The sequence below is a fragment of the Mytilus californianus genome, unplaced genomic scaffold, assembly GCF_021869535.1.
Source record: "Mytilus californianus isolate M0D057914Y unplaced genomic scaffold, xbMytCali1.0.p SCAF_75, whole genome shotgun sequence".
NCBI classification, from domain to species: Eukaryota; Metazoa; Mollusca; class Bivalvia; order Mytilida; family Mytilidae; genus Mytilus; species Mytilus californianus.
The window spans coordinates 144082-164630 of NW_026262729.1; the positions used below are offsets into that span (position 1 = coordinate 144082).

Sequence of the window (20549 nt, forward strand, 5' to 3'; positions counted from 1 at the left end):
TAAAGCTGCTTTCATCCACGTCATTTGTACTCGGGTCTAACGTTGTCTCATTGGCAATCATATCACATCTCTTTATGTTTTATATTAAGTACCATTGAGTACTTTTTCTGTACAGATTGTAGTTGTAACTTTTGTTTTTCCTATAAAAAAAGGACAAGGACGTTTTTACCTAGGAATAATAATGACATGGACTTGAATCCCTAGGAAAATTAGTCTGGGGACATAAATTCCTAACATCGGACTAAAAATACTAGTAAATTCTGTAACCATGGACTTTTTATACTAGTAATATGTGTCCGCCCGGACATATTTTACCAGGACATATTTATCTCTTACACATATACTGAAAAACAAATGATTTTTTTCTGATACAATTTTCTAACAATTTCTTGATGTTATTATATAAGGGAAGTTCCAAGTTATCACATATTCGCGAAAAATGATTGTTTACAGTACCCAATAAGTGGACGGACAGACGGACCGGACTTATTGCTAGGGGTAAATATTTCCCTGACTTTTCACGTGGGCTTCAAAATTAAAGTTAACAAGTTTAATCAATTTGGGCCAATTCCGTTTTATTTCAAAAATTGCCTATGAAATCAATTTCAGCTGTGGCAAAGTTTCTTTTCGTGCTAGCTCATTCTGCACTTCAACCATAGATCTGTTAAGAGCTAACATAACTTTGACAGTGATTGCCATAAACAACATGGTCATGAAAGCCAACGTTAATATAAGTATGCTTTCTTTTGACCAAATCGATTCTTCTGATTGTATTGTCTTGGTTAAACGTCTTATATCATTCTGTTCTGATACCCTCTCTGCTTCTTTCAATCCTGGTTCTTGTTTACCTTTCTTCATTAGCCGTTCCTTGCGTGGATTAACCGGTAGTTTATCTAAATATTAAATAAGTATTCATTTAAAGTAACTGCATAAATACTCACCTTTATTATTGAAAAATGCTTGAAACAAAATACAGGGGTAATTTTCGATGGTCTGATCAGCAAGTATGTGTATTGCAAGCTCTAGGCCAAAATAAATTAATTCTTTTTTTTTCCGTATCAATTTTTGTTGTTGTTGCTTTTCTTAATAATCCTGTGAAAGGTATCATTAAAATGAATTATTTGACTTCCGTGTACAGAACTTATTTTTCTTGCATAACCTTCATCATGATTAGGTACGCTCGATGTCGAATGAAAAAAAGTTGGGGGACCAAAATACCAAAAAAGTGCCTTAACAGAACAGGAACCTGTCAAGGGTCAATCTTGCCTATGGAATGCTTTTGCATCTGGACATTGCTTTCAGGAAACCGCATTCACTCCAACGCACATCTCATTTAAGAAATTTTATAAATCTCAGGTTAAAACTTGAAAATGTTAAAATTCAATATTCTATTTTCTTCACAGGATATTGTACCTTTATTATAACCATCTTGCTGGATTTCTAAAGCCTGTATTTCTAAAGCCTGTAAAGTATCTTCATCTGGATAGGAGTTCGCATCTAAAACCTTGTCCTTTGGAATGTATATTTTTTCCGAAAAATGTGGCTCTCTGACGGAATATGTGTCTCTTTTCTTTCTAGTTTTGATTGTACATGAACTCTACAAAAACACAAAATGGTAAACACTATTAAAGAAGTAAACAAAATGGTCATTTACAGAGAAAACAAACAGATCTCACATTTAATACAAAGTTTGTTAAAATAGCCACAAGCACAAGTCGTTAGTGAACGTAAAGGTAATTTATTTAGGGACTGAGAATATATTGCTTGGTTGTTGTCCGGTGACAATTACTAAGTACTTCGTACATATTCAGAACAAAGAACAAATCAAACAATAACGTGATTTGCTTTGGTGTGCAAAGCGGAAGGACAGCCTATATGTTCCAATATATGTATTTGGTCAGTCAAAATTGATATCCGGCGGTGTCAGTCTAATCAAAGATATCCGAATAGAATCTCCTTTGTCTAATGAATAGTTTGTTAGTTTAACTATGTTATGTTACATTTTCCTTTCACAGTCCGTTATTCGTGACCCTAAGAACGGAGCCTATTCCCCGTTATCGTATCTTATTACAGTACTAATAATAATGGAACTGAAACCCAAATAAAAGTTTCTGAAAAAAACTTTTAAAAATACAAAAACACATTCGTTTTCTCTAAAAATCACAACAACAAAAACCACACTTACAAAAGCTGGAGTTAATTTATGATACTGCAAAGCACTTCATTTAAACTTAGCTGCTATTGGAAGTTGCCTTTAATATATCCCCTAAGGACCCCTTAAAGGGTTAATACAAGGGTTCCTTTACGTGCAGTTTGATACTCTCATAAAACAGTGTTTCGGATTAACATTCCCATCCTAACCGGACTCGGCTTCGTATTTATACATCCAGTGCGGACGCTCCCCAACATGGGCCTCTGGACAGGAACCAGAATTCCAGGTGAAAATACTTCTATGTCGCCGTAAACAATAACATTTAACTCAACGGATCTTACGTCACAGAGAACACATTTCCTTTTTGTTCAGTAAAAAAATATATATCTTTTAATAGAAAAAGTTAATTTATATCAGGCAAAAGCAGCCTTCTTCACGAAAAGCAATAAAGTATTATAGTTAACTTTTGTTAAAATATATAAATATATGTTAAATAACTTACTCCATCACATGGTGTCCGACAGACAACAAATGAGCAATCATATTTCATTGCAGTTCCACCAGCAGTACGGAACATTTCAAATACAGGACTGTAAGCAACCTTACCAGTTGTTATAAAACCTGCATCCGTTTTAAAAAGACTTCCTTGTCCACATCTGTAAAAAGGAAATTCATCGTTTTAGGCTACTTTACCAGGCGGTTTAAATCCAAAGATATTATTTACTATTTCACTGAATGGTTATGTTTTAAAATATTTTACCATTTCATGTATGTTTATCCTTTATAATTTAATTTTGGATGTAACGCGTCTTCTGATTGGCTGACGTTGTTTTGTTTATCAGCTCTTAGACATAATTTTGTCATGTGACCGTGACGTCATCAACGTTTTTTCATGGTTTACTCCGGTTTAAAATAGAATTTAGAATTAAATTATAAGAAATGACTGTAATATTTTTTCTGTCTATTCGAAATAACATAAAAAATGTGGTGCACACTTTAAAATAACCCGCTACGCGGGTTATTCAGTGTGCACCACATTTTTGATGTTATTTCTTCATAGACAGAAAAAATATTACAATCATTCCTTAAATAAATACATTGAGACTGATTGTTTGGTAAATAGTTGTTGTCGATTCAACAATATGCAAACAAAAGTCAAGCAGTTAATCATTTCGTGTGAATATGTACTGCTTTGTACTAGACGAAAACCCTAAATCAGATTTTAGATGTTATCTTACATGACAACAGTCTACAGGAAGACATGTCATTCTACCTTGACTTTAGATCTCATACAATGTTCCTTAACGCTGCATGCTAAGATGAGAAGCCGTAAATGTCAAATCTTAAGCATTTGGTTTTTAAACACACGTTAATACATTTGGTATTAATCAATTATATATGTTATCTACATAGTATACCTACCTTCTTATTAATATACACAGGAGTCTTACCCTACTGTTAATATACACAGAAGTCTTACCCTACTGTTAATATACACAGTAGTCTTACCCTTCTGTTAATATACACAGTAGTCTTACCCTACTGTTAATATACACAGTAGTCTTACCCTACTGTTAATATACACAGTAGTCTTACACTACTGTTAATATACACAGTAGTCTTACCCTACTGTTAATATACACAGTTGTCATACCCTATTGTTAATATACACAGTAGTCTTACACTACTGTTAATATACACAGTAGTCTTACCCTACTGTTAATATACATAGTATACCTACTCTTTTCCGCTCAAATACACAGCATACGTAGTATACCTACCCTCCTGTTAAGATACAATATTCTTGCCCTACTATTAATATACAGCATTCTTACCCTACTATTAATATAGACAGTATATGTACCTAAACCGCTAAAATACACAGTATAATACTTACCCTCCTGTTCATATACACAGTATTCCTCCCCTTCTGTTAATATACACAGTATTCCTCACCTTTTGTTAATATACACAGTATTCCTCCCCTTCTGTTAATATACACAGTATTCCTCCCCTTCTGTTAATATACACAGTAATCCTGCCCTTCTGTTAATATACACAGTATTCCTAACCTTTTGTTAATATCCACATTATACACAGTTAACCTACTCTATACCGCTAAAATGCAAAGTATACATTGTATACTTGTCCTCCGGTTAATATATACAGTATTCTAACTCTAATATACACATTATACAAAGTATACCTACTCTATACCGCTAAAAAAACAAAGTACACACAATATACCTACCTATCTGTTAATATACACACTATACACAGTATAGTACCTTCTCTATACCGCTTAAAACACAGTATACCCTGTATACTTACCCTCCTTTTAATACACAGTATACTTCCCTCCTATTAATATACACAGTATGCTTACTCTACTGTAAATATACACACTATTTCTGTCCTTGTGCACAAATGTATCTACCCTGATGTTAATATAAACAGAATACAAATGTTCCTACCCTCCTGTTAATATACACAGTATACAAATGTACCTACACTGCTGTTAATATACACAATATACAAATGTACATACACTGCTGTTAATATACACGATATACATATGAACCTACCCTGCTGTTAATAAACACAGTATACAAATATACCTACCCTGCTGTTAATATACACAGATACAAATGTACCTCCCCTGCTGTTAATATAAACAGAATACAAATTTTCCTACCCTCCTGTTAATAACAATAACATAAACGGTACCAATTTTTCTGCACCAGATGCGCATTTCGACAATCAATGTCTCTTCAGTGATGCTCGAGGCCAAAATATTTGAAAAACTAAAGCTTATTAAAAACATGGAGCAATTACCCAAAAAGGACAAAAAGTATAGCCAAAGCTGGGCTGTTAATATACACAGTATACAAATGTATCTACTATGCTGTGAATATACACAGTATACAAATGTACCTACCCTGCTGTTAATATACACAGTATACAAATGTACCCACCCTGCTGTTAATATACACAGTATACAAATGTATCTACCCTGGTTTTAATATACACTGTATATAAATGTACCTACCCTCCTGTTAATATACAGTATGTAAATGTACCTACACTGCTGTTAATATACACAGTATACAAATGTATCTACCCTGCTGTACCCTGCTGTTAATCATAGTATACACATGTACCCACCCTGCTGTTAATATACACATTATACAAATGTACATACCCTGCTGTTAATATAGGCAATTTGTATGCTGCTCCTGTTGCACTGCACGACAATGTCTGAAACCCCTGTTCATCTGGAGAGTTCCCTGTATGATATGTCAATGCTATTAAATTATTGTGGTAGGCACATTTCATTTTTGAAGTAAAGCAATTAAGTTAAGTATCACTGGGTTACTTGTTAACAAAACCATACAAATTTGTCAAAGCTATCATTGTGATATTTATTATGTCTGTTAACTTGCAATTACAAATTTTAAAAAGCACTTCACAAATACATATGGCAACAAGAAATTTGTTTTTTATATTTTGTGTTAAGAAAATACTACCTCTACCTGTATTTGTATATATTCCAAAAGACTTGTTAAAAAAGTAGCTATATACTATAATATAAAAAAGGATCAAAATTGCAAAACACAACACACACTTTTGTCCCGCAGAATTCTTATTCTTGTTAGAATCATTAAGTGGTGTCAATTCCTCAAGAAGAATAAGCCTTTTGCTAGAAAGAACAAGTTTGTCAGATTCCGGTTGATGTCATTAACCGAGCCCGGAAATATAGATACGATCCGGGTAAACTTATCAATCCTTTAAATAAACTTATTCTAAAAGGTTACATATTCAACACTGTAATTAAATCTTTGAATATTGTTTTTATTGGTATAAATATTGATTTTGTTATCAGTAAATTAAAACCATACTAAATATTACACATATGTACTTTCACGGTACTGCAATCTGTCGATACCTATATTTTGGCATTGCACAAGGTCATGTTTTTCTCTGACTGTTAATGATGTCTTTACACTAAATCCATTGGATGCTGGATGTGTACTGATTGATATTTTAGTCTTAGATACAAGATTTTTTATTAGTTGTGGTTGGCTTTGAACTAGCTTTCAGTAACTGCGAGTACTCTCAGATCTGTACGTAATGTCTTTTGTTGTTAGGGATGAAGGATAAATATATACCCTGCCACGTCCTGTGTGTTTTTGTTTGATGTTTTTCTTTGTATCGATCTAATGAGTTAAGCCTTTTTCAACGGATTTTTATAGTTTGTTCTTATGTTGTGCTGTTACACCACTGTCCAAGGTTAGGGGAGGGTTGAGCGCTCACAAACATGTTTAACCCCGCCACATTCTTTATGTGCCTGTCCCAAGTCAGGAGCCTGCAGTTCAGTGGTTGTCGCTGGTTTATGTTTGTCATATTGGTTTTTCGTAAATTGGTTTGTTATGAATAAGGCCGTTAGTTTTCGCAATTGAATTGTTTCATATTTTTCATGTCGAGGCCTTTTAAAGCCGACAATACGCTATGGGTTTTTCTCATTGTTGAAGGCCGTACGGTTGCCTATAATTGCTTACATCCACTTCATTTTAACTTTGGTGGATAGTTGTCTCATTGGCAATCATACCACATCTCTTTATTTTTATATTGGAAAAGGGTAGAACTATATAGAAATGTACCCACCACTGTGTACTGTGTAACACAGTCGCACAAAGTGCAAGTTTTATCTTACGGAATAAAGGGTATAGAATTTGTGTTCCAATAGAAACAGATATTGTGGCATTGTTTATAAAAAAGTTTCCAAGGGAAGTTCTGTAAGGCGGAACACATATACATTGACATAACAACAATGAAACAAAACAACTGTTTTCACCTGTGGTAAACTATTGAGCATAAATCCTCCTCGAGCAGATTTATATTAACCTTCAAGAATTTTCTACCTTCATCATTTTTCAACAAGAATGAAAGAGGATGTGGAATTTTCACCTGTAAGACAGAAATCCAACAAGTCTTACAAAATACATCTACGAATTTTAACAACTGCCATTAATACTGTTCATTAACCGATTCAAAGTTAAGAATAAGCAAAATGGCAGAATACTTACATAAAAGAACAGCTTTTATTTTGACAGTTTTGCCAATCATGTCATTCCCAGTAATACTTACATAAAAGAACAGCCTTTATTTTGACAGTTTTGCCAATCATGTCATTCCCAGTAATACTTACATAAAAGAACAGCCTTTATTTTGACAGTTTTGCCAATCATGTCATTCCCAGTAATACTTACATAAAAAACAGCCTTTATTTTGACAGTTTTGCCAATCATGTCATTCCCAGTAATACTTACATAAAAGAACAGTTTTTATTTTGACAGTTTTGCCAATCATGACATTCCCAGTAATACAGTTGACAGAATACTTACCTAAAAGAACGGCTTTTATTTTGACAGAGTTGCCAATCATAAAATTCCAAAATAATACAGTTGACAGAATACTTACCTACAAGAACGGCTTTTATTTTGACAATTTTGCTAATCATGACATTCCCAGTAATACAGTTGACAGAATACTTACCTACAAGAACGGCTTTTATTTTGACAGAGTTGCCAATCATAAAATTCCAAATAATACAGTTGACAGAATACTTACCTACAAGAACGGCTTTTATTTTGACAGTTTTGCCAATCATGACATTCCCAGTAATACAGTTGACAGAATACTTACCTACAAGAACAGCTTTTATTTTGACAGTTTTGCCAATCATGACATTCCCAGTAATACAGTTGACAGAATACTTACCTACAAGAACAGCTTTTATTTTGACAGTTTTGCCAATCATGACATTCCCAGTAATACAGTTGACAGAATACTTACCTACAAGAACAGCTTTTATTTTGACAGAGTTGCCAATCATAAAATTCCAAATAATACAGTTGACAGAATACTTACCTAAAAGAACGGCTTTTATTTTGACAGAGTTGCCAATCATAAAATTCCAAATAATACAGTTGACAGAATACTTACCTACAAGAACGGCTTTTATTTTGACAATTTTGCTAATCATGACATTCCCAGTAATACAGTTGACAGAATACTTACCTACAAAAACGGCTTTTATTTTGACAGAGTTGCCAATCATAAAATTCCAAATAATACAGTTGACAGAATACTTACCTACAAGAACGGCTTTTATTTTGACAGTTTTGCCAATCATGACATTCCCAGTAATACAGTTGACAGAATACTTACCTACAAGAACAGCTTTTATTTTGACATTTTTTCCTATCATCACATTCCCTGTGATACAGTTATTATTGATATCAGCCACACAGATATTTATGGTAGATTTACTGGTTTCTGCCAAATGTTGTTCTATCTGTTTTACCGGGGTTTTACTGAAAATCCACCAAAAGATTTTTATCAATCAATTTGAAATATTGGTAGACCTTGAATAAGAGTTGTGCAAAGTAAAACAGCATTAATATAAAGACAACTGCTGTTTTGGCACGATAAGTTAGTTTTTCAAATGCGTGATTTTAATAATACTGCTTGATTGTCAAACGTTGACAAGCCATGCAAAGACATTAATTAATTACATCAATTATTATCTGCATACATATATTGATCCATCATACCCATGAAGCTGGGTATCATATCTATGCTTTGTGCTTTTTAACGGAAAACGACAATGTTTTTGTGTTAAGTAACTTTTAACGGAAGTTGATATGTGTGTGCCACCATTTGATTTTTAGGGGGGGTTTGGGGGGGGGGGGGGGGGGGGGGGGGAGGGGCTGTGATGAAATTTGAAAAAAAGGCAGGACAGGAGTTTTGAGTAAAAAAAAGGAAGGATGAGCAACTTGGCAAAAAAAGGCAGGATGACAATTTATGTAAACAAGAGGCTCTCAAGAGCCTGAATCGCTCACCTGTTATTTTTTTTGCTTAAATCTTTCATCAATGATTTTTTGCTTTTTACCCATATGTTCAATTTTAGCCATAGTGTCTATGTTTCTTGACGTACAAGGAAATGAAATACAAAATTTATACTAGATTCATTTGAGAAGATTTTTAAAGTTAAAAAACATAAAAACAACTTGTGTAAAATTGTCCTTAAAGGGCAATAACTCCTTAAGGGGTCAATTGACAATTTTGGTCATATTACACTTTTTTGAAGATCTTACTTTGCTGAACATTTTTGCTTTTTACAGTTTATCTTTATCTTCAATAATATTCAAGATAATAACCAAAAACTGCAAAATTTCCTTAAAACAACCAATTTAGTGGCAGCAACCCAACAATGGGTTGTTCGGTGTGTCTGAAAATTTCAGGGCTGATAGATCTTGACCAATTGAACATTTTAATTCCTTGTGAGATTTGCTCTAAATGCTTTAGTTTCTGAGATATAAGCCAAAAACTGCATTACACCACTATGTTCTATTTTTAGCCATGGCGGCCATGTTTGTTGATGGATCAAAATTTCGGATACAATTCATAAACTAGATTCCTAAAGGAACATTCATTCAAAGTTAAGAACACATTTCGTAAAATTGTCTTTAAAGGGCAATAACTCCTTAAGGGGTCAATTGACAAATTTGGTCATTTGACTTTTCTGTAGATCTTACTTTGCTGAACATTATTGCTGTTTACAGTTTATATCTTTCTATACTAATATTCAAGATAACAACAAAAAACTTCAAAATTTCCTCAAAACTACCAATTTAGTGGCAGCAACCCAACAATGGGTTGTTCGATTTGTCTGAAAATATCAGAGCTGATAGATCTTGACCAATTGAACAATTAAACCCATGTCAGATTTGCTCTAAAAGCTTTAGTTTTGGAGATATAAGCCAAAAACTGCATTTGACCCCTGTGTTCTATTTTTAGCCATGGCAGCCATGTTTGTCGATGGATTAAAACTTTGGATACATTTTATAAACTAGATATCCTAAGGAACATTTAGATGAAGTTTGAAGGTATTTGGCCCTGTAGTTTCAGAGGAGAAGATTTTTAAATGTTAGCAAACTTGATGAACAAATTGTGTAAAATTGTCTTTAAAGGGCAATAACTCCTTAAGGGGTCGATTGACAATTTTGGTCATAAAAACTTTTTTGTAGATCTTACTTTGCTGAACATTATTGCTGTTTACAGTTTATATCTATCTATAATAATATTCAAAATAATAACAAAAAACTGCAAAATTTCCTTAAAACTACCAATTTAGTGGCAGCAACCCAACAATGAGTTGTTCGATTCGTCTGAAAATTTCAGGGCTGATAGATCTAGACCAATTGAACAATTTTATCCCATGTCAGATTTGCTCTAAAAGCTTTAGTTTTTGAGATATAAGCAAAAAACTGCATTTGACCCCTATGTTCTATTTTTAGCCATGGCGGCCATGTTTGTCGATGGATCAAAACTTCGGATACATTTCATAAACAAGATACCCTAAGGAACATTTAGTTAAAGTTTGAAGGTATTTGGCCCAGTAGTTTCAGAGGAGAAGATTTTTGAAATAGTTTACGACGACAGACGACGACGGGCGACGACGACGACGACAGACGACGGACGCCAAGTGATGGCATAAGCTCACATGGGGCCCTTCGGGCCGCGGTGAGCTAAAAAGTCAGGATAATCTAATACCAAAAAGGCAGGACCGAATAGAGTGAAAAATAAAAAGGCAGGACAGAGATTACAACTAAAAAAAATGCAGGACAAAATTTGTCATCCTAGCCCCCCATAAAAATCAAATGATAGCTCCCTTAATGTAAAGACGTAGGGTCAATTTCCCCTGTATTTGTTTCAATCACATGGTCTTATACAGATTTCCATTAGATCAAAATGCTTTTCAACGCCACATGTTGGCTTTTAGGGCATTTTCATTCAAACATACACATTTTTTTGTAATTGCAAAGTTTTATTTTTTGGAAAAAATTGAAAACAACACGTTTAATAATTTCATGCGTCCGAAGCGCTTTTCTGGATTTACCTTCATCAGGAACGCTCAAAGCCAAATATTTGAAATCCGTAAAATTTGGCACCGATGGACTTCTCTTACCAAAATAAATTGATGTGTATTTGAAAGACAATAAATGTATGCTATGTCACAGTCAGACTGTGTGACAAAATTTGAACTTTGACCATGATCGTACCCGCCTCATATATATAAGTAATGAATGGTACATACAGTAAGGTCCGAGTGGTGAACATTATTGTTCAACTTGATTTACATGGCACAATGTCCGTTCACTTAAATGATTGTTTATAGCTAGAGACAACACTACCTTTCCTCAAGCTCTTGTACACTTGTTTTCTCGTCACCGATTGGGTCATAAATACACGTGACTATCTTTTCGGGAATGTCGACAGTTATGACACGTTCAGATAATGGTATGTATACACTGACAGAATAGACGTCTGCTGCGGACGACTTTTGCTGAAATTACGAATGAAATTAATATGAAACTCTACTATGGTCAAGTAAACTCTCAGTTTATAATAATAAGCTAGATCAAATATGAAATTTCTGAAATCTATAATAATAGAGCTGAGACTGGTATTGTAGTCTTAGAATAAAGATAGACGATATGTCTTTTTCAACATATTAAAAAAAATATCATCGTGGTTATCTCGTGCGCCTCGAGTACACAAATTTGTGTGTTTAATTTCCGGCATTGTCAAGACAAAGACTTAAAATTTATATTTGCTGCCCAAATGTCCCCAAAAAGCACATAGCACTTTGGAGTAAAAGCAATATGACTGTTCGCATCAAAGTCCAAATAATGGTCCTTGAGTGATGACATATGGACTATTACCTTGTAACTTTGTGATTTAACATTTAAAACAATCGCACCAGAGGGTCGGTCTAGTACATAACAAGGTATACATATGTCATTCACGGTAGGTATAGTGTCCGGCTGGAATCATGTTTTTTCGAGTGATTTGATCGGGTTTTTTCGATTGTGACCACGTTTTTTCGAGTGAATATGATCAAAAATGTAAACAAACATACTTCTTTTCTGGTAAGACGTAAAAAAAAGATGCCAGAACCTTACATTTAATATCATAGAAGGTAAAAATTTATTATCAACCCTACATTATTTTGTTTTAAAAGCGTTTAATTTAGCCTTACAATGCTGTATTCCAAAATATAGATTAGAGCCATTTTTATACCCATACCAATACAAATGTCAACAGGAATACTTACATGGAATCTATATATACTTAGATATACAGACACTAAAAGTACATTTTGGAGAGTAAATTGATTTTTATATGTCCATGTTTTCTCGAGAGCAGTCTGTATTTTTTCGAGTGCGTCTTTGTTTTATCGAGTGAGAAAACAAAATTCCTATGGCGTAAAATGTAATATGTCAGTGCATTTACGTTTAAATAACAATGAAAAGTTTCAAATAAAGTACTTTTCAAAGCACGAAACAATGCAATAAACCAGTCTGATAATGCTGTATTAACACGTACATTTCATAAAAAGGAATCGTTCATTTGTATTCAGATAATATTATCTTCATGTAAGTGTACCGATATGGATTTCATACAGTAAATATTTCGTAATGTAAACATTCTGTATGTGAACTCAGACATATTGGATTGAGACGTACGTACTCATAGTGTGTAAAGCGGGTAAATGTGTGTTTTTTTAACAGAAAATATATCCTAAATGTTTCATTTACTGTTTGTCTTGATGATAATATATTTTATGATCTTTTATCGTTTTAGAAATGGAAATCAAGAACAATGTTCAAATGCTCCTACTGTGAAGACGAGTCTGATCAAGCATATGCTATACTTGGTCACATAGAAATAAAGCACTATCATTGCTTCATTTCCACCAGAAATTAAAAGAATTATATTTGTGAGGTTTACACATGTTATATGTATATTTCTTTTTTTTTATTATTTCAAAAGGATCGTATTAAATCTTACTGATTAATCATTTCGTTGTTTATAAAATATATTGGATAAATCCCCGAGTTTATCATCAGCTCAATTGTCAGTAATTCGGTACTGACATGATTTATAACAAACCTTTCTAAAATTGTTTACCTCCAAGGGGGACTGGGGAATAAAAATAATGTCACATGTCATTTTCCGACCGGCAGTAAAACCCTTGCCAAAGTGGGGCGTTCGTTTGGCTGTGCGGGATGTTCAAGTACAAAGATACGTCCGGTTAGAATGGGGCGTGTAGAGAGTGCCACGCTCACTGTACGTCAAGAACCATTGCTACAGCTCTTTGAGGGGTCCGTAGGTGGCCTGTTGCAAGGCACAATTTCTGTTCATATGCAATATACCCTAATTTTCAGTGGCAGACTAAATTTCCCGACCTTCATCCCGAACGTCCTCTGCTACAGGACCTAAATATTGGATGTATTGTTAATTGGTTCTCGTCTTGAACATGCAATAAATATTTGCCACTGAATGTTAAGCAACCAACAATCAATCATCTAAAATTGTCCGTTTATAAATTTAAAAATTATTAACAAACTAAGGTTTAAACTCCATCAGGCAAAGTTGATCATGGATGGATTTGGCTATTTTTTATGCCCTTGGTCATATAGCTCTTCAAATGTTTTGGTTCTTATACATCCTTGACTTTAAAATTTTTCGACTTTGAGCGTTCTGGACGAAAATAAATCCAGAAAAGCGCTTCGGACGCATGAACTTTATAAAGTGTTGTTTTCATTTTTTATAAGATATTCCATTTAAATATCATTCTTATATATATATATTTTTTTTTTGGGGGGGGGGGGGGCTATATATATGGGTTTTTATTGATTTTTTCTGATTTTTACTTCTTTTCCTTATTTTTCTTTCTATGTTTTTTAGTTACTGTAATATATACATATCAATTCAAAATAGTATCGACGGTAAAAACAAAGGCAGCATGAAATGAAATTAAAAAGATTATGAGTCCCTCTGCTCGGTTCTAAAGACCGTTTTAAAGAGGACCCAGTGATTTCTTTAATATCCTAATACTGCAAGGTTATGGTAACTTATGTTTTTAGAACAGGAAGATATCATTAAATTTGATCAACATAGTAATATGTTTTTGTGACTTAAGATTGTCTTCTTTCTTATTCACATTTTCTTCAAAAAACCTGGACGTTTTAGATGTTGCACTCGAAAAAACACGGACAATACAAAACACTGAATTGTGAGTGAACTACACGGAAATTGTGCGTCGTTTTTGCTCAAAACATGTATAGCATTCAGAATAAGATGAACAGTCACGAATACAACTATTGTATTTGCAAAATAGCAGTAAATCGATCTGATCGCATGTAATATCACTCGAAAAAACCTGATCTACACTCGAAAAAAGTGAACCGACTCACTCGAAAAAACACGATCTCAGCCGGACACTATACCTACCGTGGTCTTTAATTTGGCATATTTAATTTGCAGCTGGACATTTAGCAACTATGGAATATAATCGTGCATATGGTAGTACAAACATTGAATAAAGGTAGAAAAAGATTGGCATTGCAACAATTGTCATGTGTTTCCTATACTGTTTATGGCGTCTTTACACTAAATCCGTTGGATGTGTACCGAGTACCACTGTCCCAGGATAGGGAAAGAGTAGAGCTCTCACAAATAACATTACCACATTCTTTATGTGCCTATCCCAAGTCAGGAGATGGTTTTTGATTTTCATAGATTGTATTGATAAAAATTAGAGCATTATTTTTCTCGTTTGAATTGTTTCACATTTTTCTTGTCGGGACCTTTAAAAGCTGACTATACGGTGCGGGTTGATCAGATGGTCGTACGGTGACCTACAAGTTCAATTTCACGCCATTTGAACTCTAGTTGATAGTTGTCTCATTGACAGTCATAGTATCATACCATATCTCCTTATTTGTATATTAATAGCAAAAGGTTTAAATAAAATATGAACCTCGTCAGAGATTTTCATTTGTGAAATCTGAATTTTTTTTTTTTCGATTGATTTTTGGTGTTTAACGTCACTTTCAGCAATATTGGCCATATCTATTTTTATTGGTGGAGAAAGTCATGGTGCCCAGAGAGAACCACCGACCTCCTGCAGTAAAAACTGGCAATCCTTTTCAATTAAGATTGGCGTCGGACGATACTGCCGCGGGCTTGATTCGAGCTCACAACCTCGGCTACCGAGGAACCTGAATGTTTTGTTTTTCCATTTATGGTACTAGTATGGTTCTTTGATAGTATTTCTTTACTTTGATAACTGCTTATTTATCAACAACTCATCTCGAGTGGGCCAATTAGATCTTGACAATGTAAAGTTAATTGTCTGTTGTTGGGGATCGGTTGTTGACCGCTATATATATTTCGGTTTTCGAAAACTATTTATAAATTCGTTTTGTTCAATTTGACTATATCCTGCTTTGTAAGTTCTCCGTGCAGATACTGAGTTTCTTTTGTTGCGTTGATAGTTGGGCGACTTATTACTAGTTTTGTATCTATCTCTCTCCACTCTCTTACTTTACCGCAACTATAACAATTGAACTTACGCAATTTCATGAAAATTTAACTTATCTGCACTATAGTTAGCCTCCTATCAGATTAACAACTGAATTTTCTTTCAATATATAGACTTCTCTGTAGAATCAATCATGTTTCAATATGGTTTTACATACAGCTCTTAATGTCATGTTGGGCTAGGTTTGAGTAACCTTATTAAAAGCGGTTTAACTGTCTACAGTTGACCTATTGAAATTGTAAATTATAATTGTTTTAAGCAGTATTCCATAAACCATTTTGCTGAATGTTCTCCTTAAAGAGCTGTTGTTGGATTCCATGTTTTTTTTCTGAGTGGAGTTCCAAAAATGTTCTATAAAAATAAGGAGATGTGATATGATTGCCAATGAGACAACTATCCACCAAAGTTCAAATGAAGTGGATGTAAGCAATTACTTTATTAGCGAAACTAAAAATTACGGTTGCAATAATTGGTATTATAACTAATGCACAAATGTAAATGGTATTTTGGATCTTTTATAGTTAAAACCATGGTATTTGCCTTCTTTGTAACATTTGCATATCATAATACACACCAACAACAGCCAAAGCAGAATCTCATTTGAACCTGGAGAGCGTTAATCAATATAAGGTATCATATGATTGATATGAGGGTCTGGACGGAGATTACAGAATAGAGAATAATGAGTAAAAAGTGAAGAATAAAGGGCAATAAAAACAAAATATAGATAAAAAGAGGCCCAAAAATAACGAGTATAGAATAATGGGGTATTTAAATATAAAGAATAGTTAATGGATGGCTATTTTCGCGGATTATGTAAAATGTGAAGAGTCAAAAATTAATTTTATGGTTCAATAAATTCAAAATAAATAATAGCCATTCATTATAAATAAATTTCTATCAAAAATAAGGCTCAAAGAGCTTTTTATATTATTTATATTAACAATAACAACGTACTCATATGTTGGCATATGAATACACAACGTCAGAGTGGGCGTGTCGCCATAAAAATTGACAACATTGAAAATAAAGGTAATACTTTTAACCAATTAGAAGGCAGTAAATACACCAAATTTATTTATAGAATAATGGGCACTACAGATAACGAATAGAGAATAATAGACATAACAGATAACGAATAGAGATTAATGGGCACAACAGTTAACGAATAGAGAATAATGGGCACAACAGATAAAGAATAGAGAATAATGGGCACAACAGATAACGAATAGAGAAAAATTATCTAAATAAATAAAGAATTATACAGAAATGAAGGTCCCTTATCCTGAACCCTCTGATATCGGCTACTTGAAATGATAACCATCAACACATTTGTCAAATGTAACAATTAACCAAACTTACATAGAAAGCGCATGTTACTGTTGCGTTGGTGTCAAAAACAACTTTTAATGAATAAGATCCATAGTTGTCCATAGTAAAATAGAATTCACCATTGGAGCATAGAGCAAATGGTTTAGAGCTGGGTAAATCAGCAGTCACTGTTATCTCTGCAGGTGGGTTTAATATCGACTCTGGACACTTAGCTTCAACTGAAAAAGTTCCATATTAGCGGGTCATGTAACATACAAACAGGAATCTTACAGGTTCTTTATTTTTATCAGACCTGTCTTCCAAAAAAATCTGCTTTGTTTCAGTAACATTGGTGCAGAATTAAACGCAGTTTTCCTTCGAGTTTTGTATCAACTATTTTATTAACTATCTTAACATATGACTGAAAAAGTTACTTTAGTTGGTTAATGAAGAACTTTTGCTTTCGAGAACCACTCCGAATTATAAACTCATATTTTTTTTTATCTTGTGAACCTTTGGGGTTAAACACGAATCGATGAATCATGGATATTTTAGCAGTGAACCTAAATGAGTCGTTTGAAAGCTGTTGAAGAAAAACAAATTCTTACCATTGATGTAATATTCGTCTTCGGCACCAGCTATCTAAAAAACAAGAACGGAGATTTCATCAGTCATGAACTGACCGTCAGGTTTACAAAGAAGGTGCAAGATACAAATATATGGCAATCCCTTTTTATATTTATTCAATTTCAAGATATCTTATAAAGTTTATAAGATATCTTATACAGTATATAAGATATGTTGTATTCTTTATGAGATATCTTATTAAATTTATAAGATATCTTTTAAACTGTATAAACTATCTTTAAAAGTATATAAGATATCTTATAAAAGAAAGGCGAAAGATAATAAAGGGACATTCAAACTCATAAGTCGAAAATGAACTGGCAACGCTGTGCCAAAAAAAAAAAAAGACCAAAATTAAGAAAAAAAAACAACAGTTACAGTATACAAAAGAGGGGCCTGATGGGGGGGGGGTCTCATCACGATTCACGAGTTGATTTTTTTGTCAATCACGATTCACAGAAAATAAATTTCCATGATCACGGATCACGAAAATATAAAAAAAAAATCTGTAGAAAAACGGATCACGATAGCGAAATTGCGCCGATCATGAAGAACGAAAATAACCCATCAGGCCCCTCACAAAAGACTGAGGAACAAGAATAATAAGCTAAACAAGATATCATATATGATAGATTTATCAAATATCTTATCTGTTGAATGCGCGTTGATAAAATTAAACATTTGAAGCACAAAAACAGATTTGATACCGACTGTTTCCACGCGATTGTATTTATAGACTTAGACAGTCCGTTGTGATAACTGAATATTGACCATGCCAGAAGATACGCCTCTTACAATAGTTTACAGTCTTGGGCGAAAAATATGCGACATATGATATATAATTTAAATAAGTTGAAGTGTTGATGAAAAAAAAAGGTTTTAAGTGTCAAAAATATATAATCAGACATCTTAACAGTTTAGTCTTTTAATATAAATAATTTAAATTCAGAATGTAATCTGTGTAATAAGATGTTTGGAGTCTGCCGAATTAACGAAATACGACGCCGCGTAACGTTACCAAGGCTGTGCCTACCGTCATAACTTGCAATAATATCTGGTTGATTTCGATACACAAACTATTAGTTTATACAAACATAAGAACGCCAACTATTACTAAAATCTGAGGCTACATTTTATTCCTAAATGACCAGGGTGTGTAATGGTCATTGTCTTGTTCTATAATTAGATAACTTAAACATTTGTACTATATTGATTCCGTTAACAAACAAATCAATTACCTTAAACAGAAGAAGTAACACTAGACCGCAGTTGAACATCCTGAAATATACAAATTTTATAAATGTTTGTTAGGCTCATAACATTTCAAGGTCATGAACAACACTAAGACCTCGATCTTCAATCGGGCTTTAAAAGTCTACCTCTAGAGGTTGTTTTAAAAGAGCGACCTTTTTTAAACTGCTCTTTTAAAATATCTTTCTTCAAGTGTATTATCCCAAGTGTTGACTGAATTATAGAAATACATGTATGGTCATTCCTTGGTCTTCTTCCGATCGGTTGTAAAACGCTTGCCAAAGTAGGGTTTCCGTTTGGCTGTGCGGGATGTTAAAAATCGCAGCACTATATGGAACGTACTGCTGCAAAAAGCACAAGCCTTTCGGTACTACTGTTTAGATTAACTATGCCTTCTCCATCTGTCCGTAACACCTCTTGTAATTCTTAATAAGGCAGCATGCTCAAATTGGCTTATCCTCTTGTCGCCCGTTGATTAATTACCTCCTCTTTTCAATATTTACTAATAATACATTTATCATGTTGTGCACCACACCAAATTGGGAATAATTCTTTAAATGTGTAACTACCAATGAAACTGTCAAACGAGGAGTCATATTTTCCTAGTGTTTAATAAAAAAAAAATTTGGATTCCATAGTTGATACTTGAAATTGCACATACAGTGTATTAATGAAAATGGATTTTTCCCCAAAAGATGAATAGTTCAAATTGATATCAGTTACAAAATCTATGAAATCTTCACAAAAATGGATTTTTTTCATTTTTACATCGGATGTGACCTTGAAAGGTCATACCGGTGTTATGTTGCCGCAGAAATTCCTTGCGCTTTTGACTGATAACCGAACGTATTTCGTATAAACACGCGGAAATTATCGAGTGCAACATAACATTCCTTATCGCTTGTTATAAATTCATTTCTTCAATGAATACTCATGAAAATATTTTAAATGTGAACATGTTTTGTCGTGAGAAATATATTTATCAGAATACCGAAAACTGTGTGTTAACGTATGCGGAAGAATATCTCGAGGAGGTTTTGCACTGACTAGGATGAAAATTTGCGTGTAGAGTTGCTATATATATAGCTGTTATACAAATATTAATATAATTTATATAACAGCAAACCAGCTTTATTATATTGATAACAAATGATTATATCACTACAATATAATTATTATTACGGTAAGGTAGAATTCCCTGTCATTTATTCATCATCCACACAGGAACTTGTCTCGGAAAAAAATATATCTATATACCTTAACCTAACTTTCAGGAATAGAGATACGATTATTTTTTTCTGAAACAAGTGCCTGTGATCATCTACTAGAACTTGCAGTCATCCGATGTTCAGTATTTCAGTACTTTGATTAAAACTATAACACTATCTTGCTTCTTTAGAAAAATATATGTAATGTTATATTCATTTCTACCTTTTTTAGCAAAAAATCATTGAGCTAAAGAATGTTTATTTTTAAAAAATTCAAAGTATTCCTCATTTAAAGTATTTACTCAATTTGAGAATTGTCCATATTTGGCAGGTCGAGACCAACTTTTTATTTTAAATTGCATGTAGCCTCATTTTGTTTTCACTTTGATCAACTGTACCAAATTGTTTGTATTTTCGCATAAAAGAAATATCAATATCATGTTACTTACCTAAAAATATACTTCAACAAGTTTAGCAACCAACGATCTAAGATGGTAACCTCTGGCTCTGAATGGTACAACTGGATTGGCCCGCAAATGTC

General features: G+C 33.4%; 1 protein-coding gene across 1 annotated transcript; it reads right to left on the bottom strand.

Moving 5' to 3' along the window:
* Positions 1-558: 558 nt before the first annotated feature.
* LOC127710387 (vitelline envelope sperm lysin receptor-like) lies at positions 559-20528 on the bottom strand. Its single transcript, XM_052216218.1, has 10 exons — positions 20458-20528; positions 18788-18827; positions 17531-17564; positions 16974-17161; positions 11413-11564; positions 8384-8529; positions 5355-5439; positions 2655-2808; positions 1414-1597; positions 559-893 (listed from the first exon to the last, which is right to left on the bottom strand). Exons 2-10 carry the CDS (start codon positions 18824-18826, stop codon positions 592-594), a joined length of 1284 nt encoding a protein of 427 aa, XP_052072178.1. The 5' UTR covers position 18827; positions 20458-20528; the 3' UTR covers positions 559-591.
* Positions 20529-20549: the final 21 nt, after the last annotated feature.

What these genes read in the sequence shown, in the direction of transcription:
- LOC127710387 (XM_052216218.1), bottom strand. Translation starts at nt 18,826, where the DNA reads ATGTTCAACTGCGGTCTAGTGTTACTTCTTCTGTTTAAG. An exon ending in TTGCCTATATTAACAGCAGG is followed by an intron (nt 2,809 to 5,354) that starts GTATGTACATTT and finishes TCCTTTTTACAG; the next exon opens with ATGTGGACAAGGAAGTCTTT. An exon ending in GTCGGACACCATGTGATGGA is followed by an intron (nt 1,598 to 2,654) that starts GTAAGTTATTTA and finishes GTGTTTTTGTAG; the next exon opens with AGTTCATGTACAATCAAAAC.